At 29.1% G+C, this 23,538-nt stretch overlaps 4 protein-coding genes across 6 annotated transcripts in view; 1 reads left to right on the forward strand and 3 right to left on the reverse strand.

Moving 5' to 3' along the window:
* The window catches only part of fab1 (fab1 kinase), a 35,530-nt gene extending 28,661 nt beyond the window's left edge, over positions 1-6,869 (reverse strand). For all 3 annotated transcript variants that reach the window (XM_024361426.2, XM_024361428.2, XM_024361427.2), the window contains exons 1-7: positions 6,512-6,869; positions 6,349-6,437; positions 5,865-6,005; positions 5,675-5,794; positions 5,519-5,588; positions 4,823-5,072; positions 1,527-1,691 (exon numbers count right to left, since the gene is read on the reverse strand). In XM_024361426.2, coding sequence (XP_024217194.1) covers positions 1,527-1,691; positions 4,823-5,072; positions 5,519-5,588; positions 5,675-5,794; positions 5,865-6,005; positions 6,349-6,437; positions 6,512-6,635 — 959 coding nt within the window. In that variant the 5' untranslated portion in view covers positions 6,636-6,869. The remainder of the gene's footprint in view (positions 1-1,526; positions 1,692-4,822; positions 5,073-5,518; positions 5,589-5,674; positions 5,795-5,864; positions 6,006-6,348; positions 6,438-6,511) is intronic.
* Positions 6,870-8,650: 1,781 nt separating this feature from the next.
* LOC106682746 (suppressor of cytokine signaling 6) lies at positions 8,651-11,336 on the forward strand. Its single transcript, XM_014423779.3, has one exon. The coding sequence runs from the start codon at positions 8,847-8,849 to the stop codon at positions 9,687-9,689; it is 843 nt and encodes a 280-aa protein (XP_014279265.1). The 5' UTR covers positions 8,651-8,846; the 3' UTR covers positions 9,690-11,336.
* A 976-nt stretch (positions 11,337-12,312) lies between these two features.
* On the reverse strand, positions 12,313-20,009 carry Coq9 (ubiquinone biosynthesis protein COQ9, mitochondrial; the record flags this gene model as incomplete). Its single annotated transcript, XM_067045683.1, is given in 6 exon segments — positions 12,313-12,834; positions 13,512-13,721; positions 14,100-14,289; positions 14,737-14,887; positions 15,522-15,704; positions 19,998-20,009. Coding segments are annotated over 6 exon segments (782 nt in total), but the record flags the coding sequence as incomplete, so codon positions are not given.
* Positions 20,010-20,701: 692 nt separating this feature from the next.
* Positions 20,702-22,951, reverse strand: LOC106682733 (glomulin). The gene has a single exon (XM_014423757.3). The coding sequence runs from the start codon at positions 22,548-22,550 to the stop codon at positions 20,787-20,789; it is 1,764 nt and encodes a 587-aa protein (XP_014279243.1). The 5' UTR covers positions 22,551-22,951; the 3' UTR covers positions 20,702-20,786.
* Positions 22,952-23,538: the final 587 nt, after the last annotated feature.

The following is a 23,538-nucleotide window of genomic DNA, read 5'->3' on the forward strand; positions in this document are numbered from 1 at the left end:
TATACATATATTTTTTTCTTCCCCAGTAGGCTCTATAATATATCTTGTAGATTTTTGGCAACCTGAACCATCCTTCACAACACCAGCCTATCTTGGGCTATTGCCAGCAACTCTTTCACACAATTGTTGATTGTATCAATCCATCTGCTTTTTCGCCTCACACATGGTTTCTTCTTCTTGCCTTCATAGCGTGAGATATTGACTGACCAGTCTCTGTAGGCAGTTCTCTGTTAGTTCTTCTCCTCCATGTGTTAAAACTCTGATCCTTCTGGTAATTGTATAGAAGATTTTCCTTTCAAATCTTGATTCTGCTTTAAAGGGTGCATGATAGAGGCAAGGTCTCACAGCAGTATTTCAGAGCAGGTTTTATCAGGATGTTGTACACCCTTAACTTCAGATTTGTAGAACTATTTCGGGATTTCAGTATTAATGATACGGAGAAGGAATCTAGAAGAAAAAGTCTGGTCAAATCATTTCTTAGTCTTAGAGTTCTTATAGTACATCCATTTTTCATCACTTTCATTCACTTATAGAGTTCAGAAACTTAAGTCTCTCTTGTCAATTCCTGAGTATTGTTTGTTGGTTCTGCCTTAACAAAGTCCTAAAGAGCTTCCACATAAAAAAATTATTTCCACCCAGAACCCTCTTTTCTCTTGATAATGAGGTCACTGATTTCAAATTTCTAGGTCCATCTACTTAAAAAAAAATTTAGTTTTTTCTAATTGCAGCAAGATGTGTTATTTTTGGATCAAAAACTCCTGTATCTGATAATGGTGTAATATTACCAAAAATCCAAATTTTAGTAAAATGTAGTTTAACTGAATGCTAGTATAAACTGAAGGCAAGATGTGATCATTTTGTCAACAAATTCACTTAACATAGTGATATATTAATGATAAGGGTTAAAGAGATATCAATCTTAATTGTATTTTATAAACAAATACCTAAAGTTCATAAACAACCAAATTCAAAGTTTTTGAATCAATGACAAGAAGCGACATGATCAGAAATGTTCTATACTTTGTCTTCTTACAAAAAAAAAAAAAATTTGCATGAGAACTGTAAATCATTTCATCTCATTCACAGACATAAAAGCTCTATAAATTAATAACAAGAAGAAATACAATCTAAAATATTCTATACTTTGACTTCATGCCAAAAAAACATTGCAATAACCGTGCAAAATTACTGTTTTTAAAAAATGGACACAATGCTTTTTGATCTGGAGTTCCTCATATCTATAATTTTCTCTTTTGTGTTATTCTAAGACGACTAAAAATAACATCCATTTTCAAACAAACTCCATCAATTTTTACTAAGAACTTCTGAAAATCAAATTTAAATTAACTCTATTTTGATAAGAGTTTAGAATTTCATAATTATATTTTATATTAACAATATTTAAAATAAATACACATGGTTCGAGTCTTATTATTTTTGTTCATTCAATCATTTTACTGATTTATAAAATTAAAACTAAAATGTGTCTGACAAATATTTCATAAGATTCAATCTAAAAAAACAACCTGCTAGCTGCTTTATTGTGTTGAACAAGCCAGTCAACAAGCTGGCTGGCTAAGAAGCAGTTACTATAGGTCCTCAACCTGTAACGATGGGTTGAAATATTGAGTCCACCAGAAATAACAGCTTCATCTAAAAGGGATCTCATAGAACTTCGACCAGGATCCGATCTAGAATATAAAGAATAAAAATTCCATTTAATAACCAATAACATCATTTACAACTCACAGACGCAGTTCAGAGTTTCTACAAAAAAAAAAAAAAAAAAAAGAAGTAAAATAAAAAAGGCATATATATAAACAGATACTTTTATCATGAAATTGTAGGTCAAAGGAAACAGATAATGTTTTTGATCAACAAATTTCCAAAGGACAATATAAAACTTTACCTTTTTAATCTTATCACAAGATAAACTGCTATTGGAACAATAGTAAACCAATAGTTAGTCATCATTCCTAAGATAGAAGAGAAAAGTGATTTTTCAAAAGAGATAAAATGACACTATACAATTGACTTAATCAATGATTGACTCACTAAAATAATAGTACTGAACTTATGCTATATTGGTAATAGCTCACAAATTTAAATTAATGAAATCAACCCAAAATTCATAGTACTAGTTTTTTAAACTTTAAATTCATGATAAAAGTATAAGATTGCATTTTAAATAATACCACACAATCCATTCATAACGCAGCTTTAGAACTTACAGTTTACAAGTTATCAAAAAATGGCTTCAAGATTCTATAGTATTAGTTTTTGTGAGAATGAATGAAACTGCACTTAAAAGTGTGATCATTTATATTTTGGTTGGTGAATTATGGCAGTAGAGAGTTACAAGGTGATATTTACTACTGCAAATATTACTAGAACAATGAAGGAGGGCAAGGGGTAGTATATGAATATCATGGTTTTGACCTATTTTTTCCTTCTTAATAATACAAAACATGAGGTATACATAATGTTTATGATTTAAAATGGCTTAAACTAATTTTACACTAACTAGTATCTTTGGATTTTGAGGACATTTTTTCAATAGTAGTAATAAAAGAAAATAAGATTATCGAAAATGCAAAATATATTCAATAAATACAAAAATATGACAATAGGAAAACTATTTACGATGCTTAAATTAAGAAATATTTTGACAACTAAATATATAATTGTAATAATTTTGAATCATTTTATATCACTGCATTTGTCTACAAGTAAAAACAGATTAAGAAATTGATTTTACCTAAAAGCCTATTTTTAAAAACATTTATTTGACCTAAGCCAAATTCTGAATTAATTAATGAATTATTTAATTTAATTGTACGAATTCCAAATCAAAATTCACTTTGTCCACTTTTAAATAGTTTTAGTACCTAGTGAAAACCTATAGTTAGGAAATGCAATCAAATTTTTACCTGTACATCAATCTAAAAACTGCAGTATGGTTCCCTTAATAAGGTATAGACATTAACATAAGTTTAGAGTTACATATACTATAAAAAACTGTGATTGTAATCCATTCTTAATGAAAACGAGAAGAAGAAACTTTAAATGTAGATGACAGATAATAATTTAGTGATAAGAAAAATTTATTATATGAGGCAAATTTCTAAGTTCTTGATCAGTGGCTGATCTTAACACTCACAGAATGTTTTTGTTTAGACCTAATGCCATAGCAAAGTTTGGAGAAGTTGTATTAGTTGGAGATCAAAATAGAAAGTTTCCTTCACTAGAATACCCAATTAACTTGTGATTCATTAAATTCCTTGTCTTCATTTAACATTAAAGATTAAATTAAAGAAAATATCATGAACTATTGGCAAAATACATTTTGATCTGGACAATATTCATTTCGATTCAAACAACAAACTTCACAGCTTTATAACTCAGTGACCAAAAGCAATATAATCCAAATCATTTCAGAGTTAGTTTCTAGTGAAACATAATTGACAATAAATATGCAAAATGAAATTCATTTAAAAATGAACAGAATCCATTTTGATCAGTTACTCCTCATTTATTGTGCAATAATGATACCATCCTCACCCATGGATTAATACAGTAAGTGCAATCACCAGTCAACCAGTAAAAAACAAATATGAGGGTAATTTTATAAATTTTACACTTAAAGAAAACTAATCATCATCATCACCATCCCAAGCTCAACAATCCATTACTGGATCTTGGCTGCCTCAAGAGTTGTCCTCCATGTTTCTCTATCCTCAGCAGCCGTCCACTAGTTCCTGATTCCAAGGATTCCGGCATCGGCACTTACTCCATCTTAAGGTCTTGTCCATCCGTACAAAGTGGCCCGCCTATCTCAGCCTAGCTAAGAAAATCCGGTTCCTTGTACAAGTTGGTTGGTTCCTGGTTTCGCCTGGTTCTCCATTCATCATTCTCCTTCACTGGGCCAAATATCTTCCAAAGGACCTTCCTCTCGAAAATTAACATTTTTTCCTTAATGTCCTTCGTCAATGTCCATGTTTCACACCCATAAGTCAGGACCAGTCTGATAAGGACTTTATAAAGGAGAAGTTTAGTTGCTCATTGTATTAAGCGGTCTTTCATGTACTTCAGAAGGCCATAACATCTGTTTGCGGCAACAATTCGTTGGTTCACTTCCTGGTTCATGTCATTATCCGCAGTCTCTTGGAGTGATCTAGCAAGCAGCTGTAAAGTACTACTGCCTCTAGCGAGCAGTTGTAAAGTACTACTGTCTCTAGTAAGCATCCATCATAACCGTTAAGGATCTCCCAATAATACATAAGTCATCAGCATAAGCCAGTGTCTGGATGCTTTTTGTAAATAGAGTGCCCGTTGTCTGTATACCAACATCTCTCACAACGCTTTCTATAGCTAGATAAAAAGAGAGTGCATATTAGAATACCTTGTCTCAAACCTCGTTCGCACTTGAATATATTTGACAAATCTCCTTGCACTCTTACATGAAAGCTTGTGTCCATCATTGTGACTCTGGTCAACCTAATTAGCTTTGGTGGGATTTCAAGTTTTTCCATTCCCATATATAATTGTTCTCGCCACACACTATCATATGCTGACCTAGAGAAGAAAACTAATACACATCACATTTTAGTTTACCACCTCCTCAATTTAAAAAAATCTTGCTGAAATTATAGAGGAAATTTTGTCATATCCTTTCTAATATGAGGAATAAAAGTGTATATTGTCAATTTTATAAGGTTAAGAATTACTCTGACTTGTATATTCTCAAAACAAAGTCTATTTTTTTAGTATAGTAAACAATAGTAGTGTAAGTAAACAAAAAACAAACAAACAGCGCTTTAACCTGGAATTAGCAAATTTTTCTTCCTGATAACCTAGGGATGGTTTTCTTCTTGCAGCACTGTCTTCTCTATCAGGAGTTAGACTAGGATTGCTACCATGCTGGGCTGTAGTCATTAGTAAAGGATCTCCAAACTTCACTTGTAGGTCTTCTTGAAGAGCTCTGAGATCTGCAGATAGATGTGCTGCCATATCTGGAGATTGTAAATATGAAAGGACAACTTTACCGCAATATGTGCATACCCGAAGATCACCTTAAACAAAAAAATAATGAATATGAAAATAGGAATTGTTATGAATTTTATTTTTACCATAACAAAAATATCTAAATCAAATATCCATAATTGGCAAAAAATTAATAATCACAATAAAATTTCATATGGTCCTAAATAGGAATCTATGAACTTTGTTTCATAATCTTATGTAACTGGATTATATGAAATTAATTGAGACCAATAATTAACTTCCTAAGCAACAAGGCCATTCATGGGTAGTTGCCTAACTGAACTCTTTGATGCTTCTTTTTTTATCGCTACTCACTATACAGGCCTTGTTTTCTATCTAAGACTGCTACAATTAATTTTCAACCTTAAATTTCTAGCAAAAATAATAATACAAATTTGAATAATGATAAGGAGGTCAAAATTTTAAACTACTCTCTTGAAAAATTAAAATTAATGGGCCTGATTCATTATCTTACCATTACAATTCATTATTTTTCCAGGAATTTCTTGATTACAGCATCGAGAACAGAATATTTGGCCACAGACCTAAAAAATAAATGGGAGGATTTTTTTTTTACAGAATTGGATTTCAAATTCAGATGATAATGAAAAATGAACACAAAATTCTCAACCCTGCAGTGATGTCTTCTTCTAAATGTAGTAAATTTTTCCCCGCAGTCATAACATTCCTTACTAACAGAATCTGGCATCCAATACTGCTTGAGATCAGTATCCTTATAGGATTGTTTTCCCTAAAATGATTTCTTTCATTACAATACTCAACACAAAAATCAAAAATACAAACACTAGAATAACACTTACAGAATTCTTAACTGCCAATAAATTGCTTATCCTCCGCAGAACATTGGGAAGACTTCTTCCCTCAGTTAAATAAAAAGGAATTTTATTTTCAAAATTATTATCATCAATTTCTTCTTCTTCTTCCGAACCATCTCTAGATTTCTACAAAGAAAGTACAATAACATAAAAATATAAGTGTAAGATAAACATTGAAAAAAACTTAAAAGACGAGACACAAAATAAAATCAATATCCTTCCTTCTATCAAAATAAAAACATAACACCCATCAAATGATTTTTACAAAATAATATAGCTTCCAGGCAGTTTTGTGAACACACCAAAAAACAAAAATAAATAATAATATATTAATATAGATCCAACATTATCTTCCTATATCATTTATAATCGTATATATGTTACAATAAGAAAACTATTAAAACATCAATTAAAAATAAACATTTATAATTGCTTATGTATTTAATTAATGAAAACAATCAATATTTACAATGTACTGATTGTCCACATCTTGTTTATCTGTTGGTAGTTCATTGCTAGCCTCATTGTCAGCTCCTTCAGGCTTATTTTCTTCAGGAGCTGAAACAGTTGACATGAGTTACAAATAAGCTATGTTCCCTAAAGTTGATGCCATACTATTTAAGAAAACTTACGAGTTCTTCTGAAGCTGAAGGTCCAACGTGAAAACAAGGAACCTAAGCTAGAACTTTCTTCTTCCTCAGGAGATAGAGGAGCAAACTGAGTCAATTTAGTTTGACAACCTAAGTTTTGATTCATATCTAATGAGCCTTAGAGTTTCAGAGTTTATAAAAGAGATACCATCAACCACATTTGTAGGAATTAAGGTAGTATCAAATTCTTGTATCATTCAAAAAAATAATTTTACAGTCAATATATTTTTCCTTTTCAAACCTTGAAATGTTTTAGAATTTATTATTAGCATATTAAGTATAGATTTAAGGGCTAATTAAAACTAAAATTGAAAAATAATTCCAGAAGTTAATGTTGATCAAAAATCCAACTTCATCATAATACTCTTCCCAAAATGTCATAAAGTAAACATTGAGAGGCCAGGATATAGTTCAGAAACCTATTGATAGGTGCGCTAAAGAGCCTTGGGTAGATATAATATAATGTAGCCTTTGGATTTAATTTTACGATTAAAAAATTCTTCAAAATTTATTATATAAACTAGGCAAGTTAGTCAAGAGACAAAACAGACTATGTCACTAAATTTGAGGTAGTATTTTTTTTAAACTTGCATATATGGTTGCAAATAAATTAAAATAGATATGTTAGCTAATATAGCGACTTCAGGTTGCTAAAAAAATCTTTCAAAATTTAATACTTTTTTTCTATGTGCATTTTACCGATAAGTTTATATTATAACAAATTAAATTCTGTATCAAATTAATACCAAAACTTAATACATTCGTAAAAAATGAAACAGAGTAGTAATAAATTAAATTTATTCTGGGAATAGGTCCGTCTAGAATAACAAACAATGTTCAATTAAAAAAAAAAAAAACATATCTGGCCAAAAACTAACTTAAAAATAAAAATAACTTTGAGAATACATTTTTAACAATAAAAAAGAAAATAATATAGAAGGAATTCTTTTGATATAAGTCAAAGAAAAAATAATGTTAAAAAGTAATGAAATAATACTTCAATAATATAGATCTATACACATGCATACAACAATTTACACACCAAATAAAATTATATCTTATAGAAAACATGTATACCCATGAGTGTACAGAAAATTAAAAAATTTACATTAAATCCATTTTTCCTTTCTAATAAAAATAAATATTATTGATTACAGAGGGTCTGTTTAGGATGTGAGAATATCCTGGAACAGGAGGGATTTAAAAGAACATAAGGAAGAAGCATAACGAATATCATGAGAAAGTAGTAAAAAACATCAATTAAAAAGAATAGTTCTTATGTTTTGAGTGTTATGTTCAGTAGAAAGGGGTGTTTGGTACCGATACCCATGTTTCTGCTGTTTCGACCAAAAGGTTGCCTCACCGTAAAGGTGGCAAAAATGGCTTCGGGGTGCCGAAAACTAATCTAAAAAGCTATTTGTAATTCGTTTTAGTCAGTCCTTTACAATCGAGAGTTCACCGTTTATCACACAACCGTAGTCAAAGTAGTGGAAAATAAGTTAGGATATAAAGAGCTTACTTAGCATAGAAGCAGATGATGCAATGATGAATTGCAATTCAAACTCCTTTGCTCATTAGTGTACTCTTCCACCCGTCACAACAGCCCTAATGAAGATCTGCATTGTGGGTGGAAACGTTGACCATAAACTATTTTTGTTATTGTAGGAAGATACTCCAGGTGGTAGTCAATAAAGCTATTAAAATAGTAAAAAAAAAACTATTTTGGTTAGCAATGTAAAATTTTCTTTTAATATTTTGATACCTTTATTGACCACCATTACAGTCTATTTCATACGGTCAACTACCTTCTTCCAATATTTTTGTTATTCTTGACCTCAGCCCTGGTCATGTCTTTCTAATTCACATACAACCATCTATAAATAAGATTTTTTTTTTACTTGCAATCTAATAACTCTGATCCAGAAAAAAGAAAAATCCTATATAGAATACGTTAATTAATACTTAATTTACTCATTTTTAATTGTTTTAAATAAAGTTAAGACGAATTAAAATTGCAAGAACTTTTTGTATAGTTTTAAAAACGATTTATAGAGGGTGTAATAGTACCTCATTAAGATTCTCAGTGAGTTGACTGCCCCCCCTTAGCTGATAGAGTTCCACGATTTTATGTTATCAGGGGGTGTTGTTATCTGCTTAGGAAGGTTATGTTGTAGCTGATTGCTTTAAATAAAGTAGAGAAATAGGGACAAAACTTTATCGAATCGGACTAAAGTGATAAATATGTGACAGTAGCGACTATTTATAATTATGTCGCTCTTTATGAGCGATTTATTATATTCAACTCGAAATTTCAGCAATGAATAATCAGATTTCCTTGACTAATTCTTTCAGAATGTTCAAGTTTCATTGTTTAAACCAGAAGAAATCAAAACAAAAGGAAAGTAATCTTGAAGCTGATAAAGGAAAACAATTGAAAGCGGCTTCTATCAACCAACTGAATATTTTTAGATTCCAACAGGGTAAGAATGTATTTTTTCAATGTTTTAAAAAGAATAAGACCCCTTCAGAAACATTTGTGCATAAAGATTTGAATAACGACCATGATGATCAATGTAATTGTGAAGATAATAATAATATAAACGATACTGTTTGTCAAGATCTAGATATTAACCGTGAAGATCTTAAAGATGAACATGTGAATCTAGAACCATTAACTGAAAAATTATTTAGATTATCAAAGTATGGCTGGTACTGGGGTCCACTTTCGAGGTCAGAAACTGAAGATAAACTTTTAGAAGAACCTGATGGTGCATTTTTGGTTAGGGATTCCTCTGCTCAGAAGTATGTCCTTACGTTGAGCTTCAGAAGTCATAGTCAGACTTTTCATACTCACATCGATCATGTCGGAGGAAAATTTAGTCTCCAAAGTGGCCCAGATTTCTATACTGTGGAAGATCTGATCAAGTATTCAATGAATCGTTCTCATGTTTCAGAATTTGCCTATGTGATGTATAATCCTGCTGATAGTAACCTTATAATGTATGTAAAGTTAACAAGGCCTGTATCAAGGTTCACCAAAGTAAGACCTCTTCAATATTTGTGTCGGTTTGTTATCCGGCAGTATGTAAGAGCTGATATAATACCTAAACTGCCTCTTCCACAGCCTATTATGGAGTATATCGAAGAAGGGCAGTTTTAATATTTATATTGTTATCTTATTGTAAATTTTATTGTCAGTCCTATGAGAAGCTAGATCTTAATATCATTGTGCCACTCATATGTGTATTTATCAAGGGCTGTGTGTAAGTGTCCTGTGCTATAGAATGCTATTTGTAATATTTTTTTTAATTTGAGGAATTTTATTTTATGTTTCCTATGGAGAAATAATTTTATTATCATCATAAGTGATTTCATAGTTTTAAGATATTAAAAAAAAATAGTTCTATGCTCAATTGATATATTTTTAAAGCCAAGAGATACTTGAGAAGAGTGCAATACGATCCATATCGTCTCACTTGGCCTAAATATTAATAAAATTACTATCAGATGAAATTGCTCAATACTTTCTCGAATAAATATAACTGTTTCTTCTTTATGGTTAAGAATCAACTTTCAATTCAAATCTCATACTTTTTAGCCATGTAATGTGTGTAAATATTACTATATTTTTTAGGAATGCTGTTATATATGTTAAGTATTTACTCACCTTGTCACCTCCATAACACTAATATGAGAATAAGTTTTATTTGAACAGCATAAAGCTGCTATTATTTTTATTTATTTTATTTTTGTGTAATATCTTTGTTGCTACTACTTCATTATTCAATTTGTCACCAATACAATTCCTTTTGTTGTTCCTGAAGATCATATTGTAGTCATTTTGAGCTATCATTTCACCAGTCTTCAAATATTTTGGAGAGTGATCTTTTAAAAGCAGATGGTTTTTTTTATTCTACTATAATCGAATGTTAAAGTGTATTCAAATGGCTCCTTAATTCATGTATTCTGTTAATGTGATTATAAACTTAAATGTAATCAAATAAACTGAATTATTTTTTGTTTAAAATTATATTAAAAGGACGGCTGGATATTATAAAATTGGTATGCTATTCTTATATTTGCAATGTTAAAATAAATTTTATTCACTATTTTTAATTATATTAAATGGTTAGTTTGTGGTGGATATGTTTATAACACAGTGTGTGGATAAAAAAATTGTGGCAGTCTTGAGGCTGGCCGACAGAAGCAAAAATTCTTTAAATGAAAGAATATACTAAAATTTTATTAATAATGATCATGTGTTTCCTCTTATAGTTTAATAATGATAATAATAATTAATCTTAATAATGATCGAGCACAAGACAGAAAATAGTTCCAGAATAATAATAGTAATTAGAATAGAACAGTCAATTCTAGCAGGAAAATTTAATTTTTTATATTGTCAGAGGAGCTCACTCCATCAGACTCAGTTAATCATTTAACATCTACAGCTGCCGGACCAATTCAGTTACCTCCTGTTACCCTATTACAAATTAAAACACATCCAGCGTTCTCTCCCTCATAACTTCCGTTTCATTTCTTCTGACACCACAAAATCAATTTACTACCATATAATTTTTTTTTCTTGAGTGTAGAACACCAGTAAAGAAGTTTCATTTCAACAATGTGTTCATCAATAAGAAAAAAATAAAAATAGTGTGGTATAACCAGTTTTCCAAACCAAAAATTGAAAACCAAAACATAATTAATAAGTATCATGTCATTTTCTAATCATATATTAATTTAATTAATTATCCTTTGTATCAATGAATTGTGATAAAAATAAAACTTAAATTTAACCAGTTAATTAGTTGATTTATTATTCTTTTTGATAATCCTATGAAACTCTATCCTTTTGAAATTTTTATGTATTGATGGCTTACTTCACAGTGACGCTAAATACATGGAAACTAAGTTTTCACAGCACTGCTGTGAAATAAGGCATCAATATGTTTTATCTCTTTACTTAGATTTTTATAACTCAAATATTAATTTTTTATATTGTGTTAGTATATATCAACTACAAGTCTTTTATGAAAACTCTACTGATAGATGTCTACACCTGTTTCTTGGCACTTTACCCTATCAGTTAGATACAGTAGGATCTAAAAACTGTTTACCCATTTGATGCCATTAATAATGATTGTTGGTATTATTTATTACTGCTTTAAGAATATGATAGATATTAAAGCTTGTTCAAACAATTACAAAGAAACACATGGGATACTTGATTAATCTGGTATTAACTTAAGCAAGCAGTAGCGGAAATAGACATAGCAGCACCCTATTGGTTAAAGTATGAAGTTGCTGAAGGGTTTGGGAGGTATGAATATGCACCCTCAACTTAGTCTTCTGGATAATGTATGCAACTCTACTATAATGCGCATCAGCCCTTCCTACCTCTATCAACTAGGGATTGTGTGATACCGCTTATTTAAGGTCGAGTGAAAGCTTTCATTCAATTATTTATTTAAAACATATGTCTATGGTTCATGAAAACCTTCAGATAACTAACACATCTGTGATGTATGAGATTATGAAACACGTCTTAAATTTAGCTTAATTAAATACTTATTCTCCACACTTAAGCTAAGGTATTATTTCAGTATAATGGCACATTGATCTTATACTGTCTTATGTTATTATCTTGTTATGAAGGTGATTTTCATGTAGTTAAAAATATTTTCCATAAATGAATTTTGTTATGGAAACTTTATTAAGAAACATCAGGACAGTTGTTAGTGCTGAGATACTGAACCTCTCACAATATTTAAAATAACAAAAATGTTTTAATTTTTTTATTTGTATTTCTTCAAGGCATTAGCATAATACATTACATTTGTGAAATCATGTAGAAACATTAATAACAAATGAATTATCACACGTATACTAATTTACAAATATATTTAATAATACTGGAAAAATATTAATAGTTAAAGTTAGGTATGTGAAGTTTTTATGGTGAATTGACAGGTTTTGATTTTAGGTCAAATTCTTATTTGATGATTCAGTTTATAATATTAACCAAATACAGCCTTAAGGTGTTTTGAACAGATATTTCATTTTCAATCATATCTATAAGGGTTAGTGTTATGTGGATGATTAAATAACTAGGGCCATAGAAAGGATTTTGATTTAATTATTACTCACTATGTAACTTAGCTGTGCTTTCTTTTAGAAACACACAAAATAATATTAATAAAACCAACAAGCTTTATAAACTCTATTAACACTTTTAAAGTGAAATTATACTATCTTCATGCGTAGCGTTATCTGTTCCAATTAAGTCCTAAGATATTCCTCGCCTAAAACAAAAAAAAACTAACATTATATACAAGCATATTGCATTTTGAAGTGAATTATTTCAATAAAATAATTAACTTTACACAAAATTTTCATCTATAACAAGTTGAACCATTTCGAATTGCATCAAAATGCATGATTTTCTTCTTTTATTGCAAAGCAGGGAATAACAAGGTTCACAATTATTAACGAGATAAATATTTAATATCAATTAGAGCTACACATTGGTAAGGAGGGGTGTTATCTAGAGGTAACCAACCTATCCTAAACAGAGTGAGGGGGTCAAATTTTTATTCCATGGGACCACCACGAAATAAATGTCAACCCCTCTAGACTGAAGTTACAATCAACTGGTTCTGCTTCAGTTACAAAGTTGCTAAGGCGATACCTCAACTCCCTTGGCAACAAACAGCTCGGCTCATTTTATCTAACCCTGTAAAATAATTTGCACTACACGTAAACACCCTACTTCAGAGTTAAATATACTTTCAGCTAATATTGAATAATTGAATTCTTTCTTATTATATTTAAAATGCTACTTTCTGGCTGACATATATTATTTACGTATTATAGATATAAATTAAATTATTGAAAATTCTATGGTAGCTAGATAACACAAATAGAACTTATTTTTAATCTTAATGTAATATAACTTTAACCAATATTGAAAATAATTTACTGTGGTAAAGGTAGCAGTTGCGAAGTCCTTAGCAAAAACTCCAGCATTTTCAGAAGTTCTCACAATACCTTCTAATTGTATTGCATCATCGACTCTTCTTCTGAGAAACTCCCAAGATTTCTGATGATCCATGGAAGTATCAGACAGCATGTATAACTCTGTCGTTTTATATATACCAGCTAAAGCCAACCTTCTTCCATACCAGCTCATCTAAAAATAACAATTTTAACTCATTAAATAATACATCAATAAATAATGATACATGGTTGTGCCAAAATAAATGTCAATTTTCAAGTTGACAGTAATAAAGCTAGAGTATGCATTATTTATGATTGTTGCATTAAAATGTAACCTATTGTTTAGTGAAAGTGAGTATAGAATTCTTGAAGTTTTTTTGCATGAAATTAGAAGTTTAACTTGAGGATTTTCATAAAAAATGACCATCCAATGACAGTAACTGCTTACTTGATTAGAAAGAAAATAAGAAAAATGAATTGTTTGATTAATACTGACATTTCATTCAAAAACAAGAGGTGACCAAATGATCAAAGTTTCGAAATAATTCAATTCATATAATAAGAAGCTTACATCAATAGACCTGTCTCCAGCAAAATAACAAATATCATCAACTATAGTCAGTAAATTAGCGAGAGCTATAGGTATATTTGGAGGTAAAGTCATCAGTGCGAGAGCTTCAGGCCATTTTTCTTTAAAGGGGAGAATCATTCTTAATCGTGCTTCGACACCTCCTAAAATTATATTTTTTGAAGGCTTATTCCTGTAATTAAGGGATCATTATTAATATTTATAGTTGTTCTAACAAAAATGTAATTATAATGATATTCTTTAAATACTCTTGGGTCTCTTCCTTTAAAATAATTTAATAACAAGTTGATCCTTATAACATTAGAGCAGCAGAGTAATAATAAATATAACAAAAACCTTTTGCTAAATCATCAAAAATTAATCTATAAACACACAAATGAGTACATAAGGATGGGAAATTTATAATTCCTAAAGAACTGAACCCATAGGAAGTGGTTAAAAAACAAGATTCAAAAGTATGAGGACTATTGGAATGATGGATATTAGAAGAAAGGATTTCTGGAAACCTAGAGGGCTTAAGATAGTAAGATAGCATAAAATTTGATCTGTAAGTGCATGTAGAGCAAGTATGTATTACCATTCTTTTAAACCATTTTAAAGAATTTTTAAAAGAACTTACTGTTTAATTTCACTTTCATATTCCTTAGCGAGCTGTGAAAGGGAACTGGTAAGAGCTGCATTTGATTTATGGTAAAAATATTCCACTAGCTCAACTCCTTCTCTAGGAAACAGACCATGAGCCACACCAGGATAGCCAAGCTGTTCAGCGCCTACAACAACCTGCATTTAAAATACCATTTATGAAGAATGAAAAAAAAGTGATTTAAAAATAATTCAATAATTTTTTTTTAAAACTTAAAAATAATAAAATCTTCTAGGAGATGATAGATAAGTTTTCGGGTTATTCAAAAACTAATTTACCTTCAGATTTTGGGAGTGATTTTTTAACCAGTTAATAAGAGTCAGTATTTTTTCAGACCTACGATTATTGCACATATAAATCATAAGGGAGACCACCATTATAACCCTCAGCATTAAAAACATTATCATTATAATGATGATGACACTGTGATCACCAAGTAAGTAAGTGGTATCTGTTGTTTTAAATACGAAGATTTTTTATTATTGAAGACTTTTTTTTTGATCAGTTATAATTTTTATATACTATTTAATTCAATTATTACATTCGATTAGTTAATGCTGTATGTTTTTGTATAATTTTCTATCACTTATCAAATATAATGTATATTCAGTCTTGATGAAGACTTACAATGTGCATTAAAACTTTGGCTTTCAATAAATATTTTTTACTATTTTGAGTTCCATTCTTACCACTACCTATACCATTTTATCCTTTGTAGTAAATAATTTATAAATAAAATAAATAAAAAATTTAAATTAAACCTGCAGTTATAGCTTTTTTTGTCCAACCGTGAACTTCAACCAAAGGTAATGAAGCCTGAAGTATTTGCTGCTTTATCCCAATACTTCTCTTCTCTTTATCACTTTCTTGTGAAGAATTTTTAATTGTTTCTTGCTCCTCCTGATCTTTTGCTGCTGTACAGAATCTTCTTTCATATCTAATAACTAAAAATGAAAATTATATTTACATTAAATTTCATAGACATAGCAAATAAAACAACCAAATTTTCAAATAATAAAATTTATAAAGAATTTACATTTAATAACTTAACTAATACAATACTATAACAATTATTAACAGAAATAAGAATTTAAGTTTTATACCTGCCAAATGTCTGTATCGCATTGTAGAATAGATATATCTTTCTAAATTAAATTGAATTAAAAATAGGGTTTAGTTTCAAAAGAAAATGGATGTCAAAAAAATAGTGGTTCAAATTAATTTTAGTATAACTAAAAAAAAGCTTTGATATTTCTCATTTACAGAAAATAATTTGGTAAATACATGAATATTAATTTGAATTAGAGAGTAATTTTTTATTTTGATATGAGATGTTCGGGGGTTTGGTCAGCAAAACTACACAAACAAAAATTATTGGTGTATCTTTACTGACCACACCCCCGACCATCTTCTCATATCAATCTATAGCCAACTATTAAGACCTCATTAAAGTTTTATTTCCATTACTTTACAAGGCTACTGTTTTGAGGTTACTCTTCCTAACCCTCTGAACCATTTTACTATTGATTGTATGCTTATTTATTATCCTATTTTTTTTTCTTAAGTTACATTTTACTGTTTTTTTAATATTCAATGCAATGTTCTTAGGCATCTCCATAAAGCAGTATAATAGGTATGGATATATTAGAGTGATGTATTGTCTGTATTTGATATGTCTTGTTAAACTACTAATGTGTGATGTGCTACATTTTATCTGCATATATGTGATGTTAGGCCTTATAGGGGGATCTTCTGATTATATTTAAACAACACATTGCTAGAGCCAACGAAGGTCATTGTCTTTTCACTGCTTACATGTCTTGTTAATTCATAAGAGTAGAAAACCATAGAACACTAAAAGTTTCCTAACAACATTTTTTAAAATTATTTCTGTGATGGTCAAGAATGGGATAAGCCACAATTTAAAAATATTCCAAATCTAGGGCAAAATGCTCCTTTTTCATAATTATTAGAGGTGAGAAGTGGATATATTTATGAAAGTTTTAAATGCCTATCGATGTAGATAAACATATAAGAATGTACAAAAAATGTCTAAACATACAAACCATGAATGAGTTAAAAATGGAGCCAGAAGGGCATGTTTTATGCTCATGGCTTCAGCAAAGATATAAAACCATCTGTAATAATCGTTATATATAATTTTCAATTAATATTTTCGAAATGAGCCCTTCAACAATAAAATCTAAATAATGAAATATATATAAGTTGAATTTGTTTAATGATAATGGATAACAGTCTGGATAAGGAAGGACTAATCAGTCTAATGCAAAAAAACCTATCCACAAATTCAATGGCTGGTCCTCTTTGGGCCTTATGTGTTTCCTTCCTTCAGTGATAACATAAGTTTCTTGATGGGATTATATGGAATGTCGGTTGTTTCACAGTGTTTTCTAAATTATTTAGTTTTTATGATACTTTTCAAAATAATTAATAAACAAATTCAATATATATTTGAAATCCACTCATAATAATAATAATAATGAAGGATTTAGCAAGATGTCATGATTACTAAATACTTCAAAAGAATAATTTCTTTTTCAATTTATTATCTCTTATATTTTGATATAATTTATATACAAATATAATTTAATGTTTAAATAGAATTTTAAGTAACCAATTCATTTTCTGAAACCCACATTGCATCTTCTAAGAAAAGCTGATCTATCAGTTTCTTAATCATCCGAGCACCATGGGTGCCTTTTTAAACCATACACATTTCTAATTTCTGAAATAATATTTAAAGAAATTCTTTCTAATTCAATGAATTTTACCTTAATATTATCTGGAATAATTAGAAAATGGAATGTTAGAGGCTCATTTCAAATATTTTTCTCTTATAAAAGTGACTGAAATCCTTCTAGTACCCCGGTGGTATCAGATATGAAATTAGATATTAGTTTATTGATTAAACAACACTTAATTGAAAGATTATTCATTGACCTTAAATCATTAAAGGAAGATTGGTACTTAAGGCTCAAATAAGGATACTCAAATCTATTTCTTAGACACCTATGTTAAGATTAGGGTTGTAGGTCAGGGTTGAGACAATGCAAATTCGCAATAAACTGAGTTACCTTACTTAACCACCACTCAAACTATCTTCCTTAAAAATACTTAATAATAAATCTGAAAAATAGTCCTCATATTTTTTTCACAAATAAATAGATAAAAAAAAGGAATCAGAGAGAATGATATTATAAATGATATGGGGCACTGAAGTAAGAAAATTTTATTTGTGGCCAAAGATAAACGACAAAAAAGTTAACATATTTTGCTACGATACCAAAAACTTTGTAAGATGCAAGGGTTTAAAAAAAGTGAAAGAAGTAGATGTGATTTTTTTTTGCATAATTTTTAAAGAAAAAATTGTCTGTTTTTTTTTACAGTAGAACATTTTGGTAAATTAATGTATATTTTTTCTTATGCCTACATATGCCCTCTCCACTTACTATTAGCTAGATTTAAGAAATATCAGTTATTAAAAAACATTTTAAGTTAAAAATAAGGAAAATTTTTTATTTTGATCAGAGTTCGTAATCTAAAAAGAAAAACTAAAAGAAATTTTCATGATTTTTGATGTAGATAAAAAGAAACCCATCAGCACAATAAGTGGGTCTCAAGTGTCCATAGCAATATTTATTTTTCTTGCATTTTAGCATTCTAAACTAATTTATTTTTTAAATATAATCCATTTTCATATAAATAAATAACTATAGTAATAAATACATCATATTGAACTTATGATTTGATTTTAAAAGTAGACAAATATTGATAATGAATATCATCATATTCATTATCAATACTGCAGAACATGAGAGAAAGTACCAAGTTTTAACTTCCTATCCTTTAATACAAAGTTAAAGGTGGAAAAATATTTTAGGGTCACAAATGGACTGCCTTGATACTTTTAGTTTCACTGAACCAGTGGTTCTCGGAGGGTTAAATAAATATTTTATTATAACAACTTTATTAATACAAGAACAACATTCCATGTATTAATAAGAAAAAAGTATATAAATATTGTAATTATTTTTTGACAATATTTAACAGACTTTCTCGAAAACAGATATATAAAGAACAGCATCTTAGCTATAATACATATACACATAACATAATATAAGTCAGATATAATATCTAGTTTTTATTAATTATAGTAATAAATATTACCATAATTACAGTATAATTATGTATCTTAAAAGTTCATTATTAAATATAATGTAGATGGTCAGAGCTACAGTCAAGAAGAAACAAAAATAGTTTGGTTTTTTTTTTTTCAACTATTTTTTGTTTCTTCTTCGCTGCAGGCCAGACCACCTCCTTCATATTCTGTTATGGTCAATCTTTGATGTATATAATTCATTATTAAATGTTTTAAAAGTAATTCATATCTAATGGACTAATGCTACAAATATTAAATCAATCATAAACTAGCTTATTTTGTTTGAGTATGCCAAAATATACAATATTAAGCTATAAAAAACATCATATGACTTTTTACACAGCAAATAATAGACTAAAATTTAAAACAATAGACCAATACAAATGTTTATATCACATTTATAATTAAAAGCTTACATTTGGCTAATGACAATGGAAGCCAAACACCTAAATCATTAAAGCTGATATAACATGTATCATTTTTTAAAAGATACTGCAGTCAAAACAGGACATAATATTAATGTTACTAGCATACTATGAAGTCTGTAATAACAAAAAATAAATAAAAGAAATCAACTAACTGAAGAATTAATCATTAATGACAAAAAATACATTTAAAATATGAATGACATGATATACATTCATACATCTTTTTTGAACTAATATTTTAACATGAAAAAGGAACATTAATGTGGAAAATTTTATACAGCTTACTTGGTTAATTTATTTTATAGGGTACAATAATCCATGCTTTATTATATATATACTGGAACTTCTACAATTTAATGTAGATTTTTTTTTTTTTGTTTTACCAGAACAGTTGACCAGACTAAATTACCTATATTTCAAGGTTTAGGAATAATTTTTATCTTTAATAAATTAATGATTTTCACGCACAATACAGGTTCACTCGGATCATTTACATCCATGTTTGCAATCTTATATGACTTAAATTGTTAATAATTAATATTCTACAATTACTTATAATAAAAAAACAGACATTCTATGATGGACTGAGTCTTTTATCTAAGTCTAGGCAAATTGTGTAAAGAGCTCACCAGAAATTTCATATGACTATATGACTTAAATTGTTCCTAAAGTGACATACAAAATTTCTTGCCATTCCAAACCAAGCATCAATCGTTACCAATATTGTAAATATTTGAAAATATAATTTAAATCTGTAGGTTCAACTACTAACAACAGGAAGGTTACTGTAACCCCTCCTTAATCAGGTACTTAAAGCTGTAGACCATATTAGCCTCTCATAATTTTTCTAGAGATTTTCATAGAATAAAATCTACAAGAGGAGTTGTTTGGAAAATGGTGAAACAAAAGTAGAGAAAAAATTAATACTAGATCATTTTCATATTATCCCAAATTTGGGGTAAATCAGAAGAACTATTTTTGAAATTTAGGTGTACTGAGAAAAAAAAAATGTGTAAGCAAAAGTAAAGAACGGAATGTGACTAACTAGATACCAACCAATACTATCCTGAAGATTTCATCAAAATTGAAGAAGATGTTTTGATTGATTATGCCTGAACACAAATTTGACTACTGACAGACACCAAACCAAACTGGTTAAAAACATAAAATGTGGGTAAAAAGTTTTTATTAAGAAGACAAAAACATTTCTGTAAGAATAAAAAGCTTCTCTACCTCCAGTAATGAGAAAGCAAAAAATGAACTGATAGATTTATTGAAATAGATTTAAAGGTTTAAAATAATATTAACTTTTTATAATCAGAAAAAAAGGATATTAAATAATGAACAAAATTTTTAATTTATATATTTTTAATTATTATATAAAAAGAGACATTAGTAGAAACTCTGTAAAACATTACTTAGTTAATTTGAAGTTGCTGAAATTCATCTAAACATTCCTGCGTTCTGGCTCGAAGGCTTTCCAATAAGTCAAAAGTACTTAAAGCTGTATTAAGAATTTCTATTTGCCGTTCTTTTGAAACTGGAGGGAGTTGAGTGCCACCAACACTAACTGTTACTTTTTCACCAGGAGCTTTGTTATTTAGAGCATTAATTTGTAATTTGTAATGAGCAACTGACAAAGATAACCCTTTTTTTAGAGGTTCAAAGAATTCTTTTTCAAGATATGGAATGAAATCAGCTATGCCAGAAATATTTTCTTTATCTCTGATAAATAAAAACCGGAGCATATTTAATGCTGAAACAATCTGATCAGAGAGTTCAATTAAATCACTTTCAGGACCATTATGCAAATGGCAAAACTTTTTCAAAAGATTTCTTAAATTTTGTCCTGTAAAATATTCTAAATCAGCTGGGTTTTTTTCATCGAGAGCTTTCAAAACTAAATCTTTAGTAATAGGAATTATATAACCTACAAAATTTGGTGATTTTATTTTACTTTGAATATTTAATATTATGATAAATCTTCCCTCGGAATTAAATTTTAATAAGAATGACTTGAAAAGATGAACAGCACTCTGCCTATTGGTCTTGACTTCAGAATAAATCATGATATTACATAAACTTTCAGATAACTCTCCATAAAGATTATCTTGCACACAGATAAATTTAAGAGAATAATCTACAATTCTTTGCAGAGCAGCCTGAAATAACTGAAGTCCTTTTTGCTGAACTCCACTGTGCATGGTACTGAGTAATTCTACTGATAAAATTGTCAACATTTCAAAAACATATAATGGATTATATACATGAGAAATATTCTGAATATATAACTGTTCTTTAAATATCAAATAGTAAAATACTGCTAAAGAAATGTTATTATAATCTAAGTCAGTAACATCTGTTAATTTTTCCTTCTTTTTGGATTGATATTTAGAAACAAAATTCAAAAAATACATTAAATCAATCTGAAACTTCATGATTTCATGTAAGACTTTTTCTGCTATCAAACGAAATTCTCCTTTGTTTTTTTTCTCTTCCAAATTCATATTCACTAAAGGCCTTCCTAATAACTTAACTAAAAAAGATAAAAAAGAATCCCTAGCATCTTCAAGGGTTGCCTGATCTGATGTAATTATGTTAAATCTTTCATTACTAAAAGGCTCACAGAAATTAAGTACACAATTATAAACATCTATTAATTTTCTGGATGAATCTGTATTCTCAAAAAGAATATATTCTTCTCCATCTAATTTAAAATCTTCACTATGTTCCATATAGCTTATATGCCTTATTACAGTGTTACAACACCACATAATTTGTTGTCCAAGATTATCTGATTTTTTTGAAAGTGATATCTTCATTGCTTTTAGCATGGTCATAAATAGTATATCATCATTTTTTTCAGCATGTTCGATAAAGTCTATAAGTACAATGTCTGGTTTTGCAATTGCCGCTATTTTATAAAGAATATCTTCACAGTGATGAAAAAGCTCACGATTATCATTATAAACAACTTCACTGAGATTCTCGGCTAGGGTTGTTAATACTTCCGAAGACTGCTCCTCCATACAGGACATAAATTTATTTGAATTAATAAGCCTAATTATTTCTTCATAATTTTCTGACTTTAAAAGAAGAGAAATCTGTTGAACAAAATTATTGCTGTCATTGATACCATAGCTTTCGCACAATACAGGTTCACTCGGATCATTTACATCCATGTTTGCAATCTTATATGACTTAAATTGTTAATAATTAATATTCTACAATTACTTATAATAAAAAAACAGACATTCTATGATGGACTGAGTCTTTTATCTAAGTCTAGGCAAATTGTGTAAAGAGCTCACCAGAAATTTCATATGACTATATGACTTAAATTGTTCCTAAAGTGACATACAAAATTTCTTGCCATTCCAAACCAAGCATCAATCGTTACCAATATTGTAAATATTTGAAAATATAATTTAAATCTGTAGGTTCAACTACTAACAACAGGAAGGTTACTGTAACCCCTCCTTAATCAGGTACTTAAAGCTGTAGACCATATTAGCCTCTCATAATTTTTCTAGAGATTTACTGGATATTTTAAGTATATATATATATATGAGTGTGTATTTTTTTCTTTTATTTTTTGAAATCCAAAATTATATCGCCCTACATGACCTGATGATAGGCAACAAGTTTTTTTTTTTTCAAACTGTTATTTTTTGTTGGTTTTACAAAATAAACTAAAATATAATTTTCTTTCTAATTAAGTTAATTCCAATCCCTGCATAAATAATCCTACATCCATATGCACAAATAACTTAGGCAAGGCAATGAGGCAATGAGTGTCGGACGTCTGGGGGGAGTAGGGAGCTTTGCAAAACCTAAATTGGAAAAAATAAAATTTTAAGATATTGAAGAGTTATATTAGAAGATTATTTATGAGCATCCCAAGCTCTTACAGTGGTGTTTGGCGGTTTTAGATCCTCATCTCTCCTGTCCACAAATTAGCAATGACTCACCAATTCCTAGCGAAAACAAGTAAATTAGTCTCATGTGCACTTTTACAATTTCGAAGCGAGCTGTATCTGAGTTTGTTCCTGCAGTGTGCGAAGCAGTTTACTGTAGAATGAAGCAGCTCATTCTTTGAGAATGAAGCAGCTCATTCTTTGAGAATGAAGCAGCTCATTCTTTGAGAATGAAGCAGCTCATTCTTTGAGA

Source organism: Halyomorpha halys, unplaced genomic scaffold (genome assembly GCF_000696795.3).
Source record: "Halyomorpha halys isolate HHAL.00 unplaced genomic scaffold, Hhal_1.1 Scaffold438.1, whole genome shotgun sequence".
Taxonomy (NCBI): domain Eukaryota; kingdom Metazoa; phylum Arthropoda; class Insecta; order Hemiptera; family Pentatomidae; genus Halyomorpha; species Halyomorpha halys.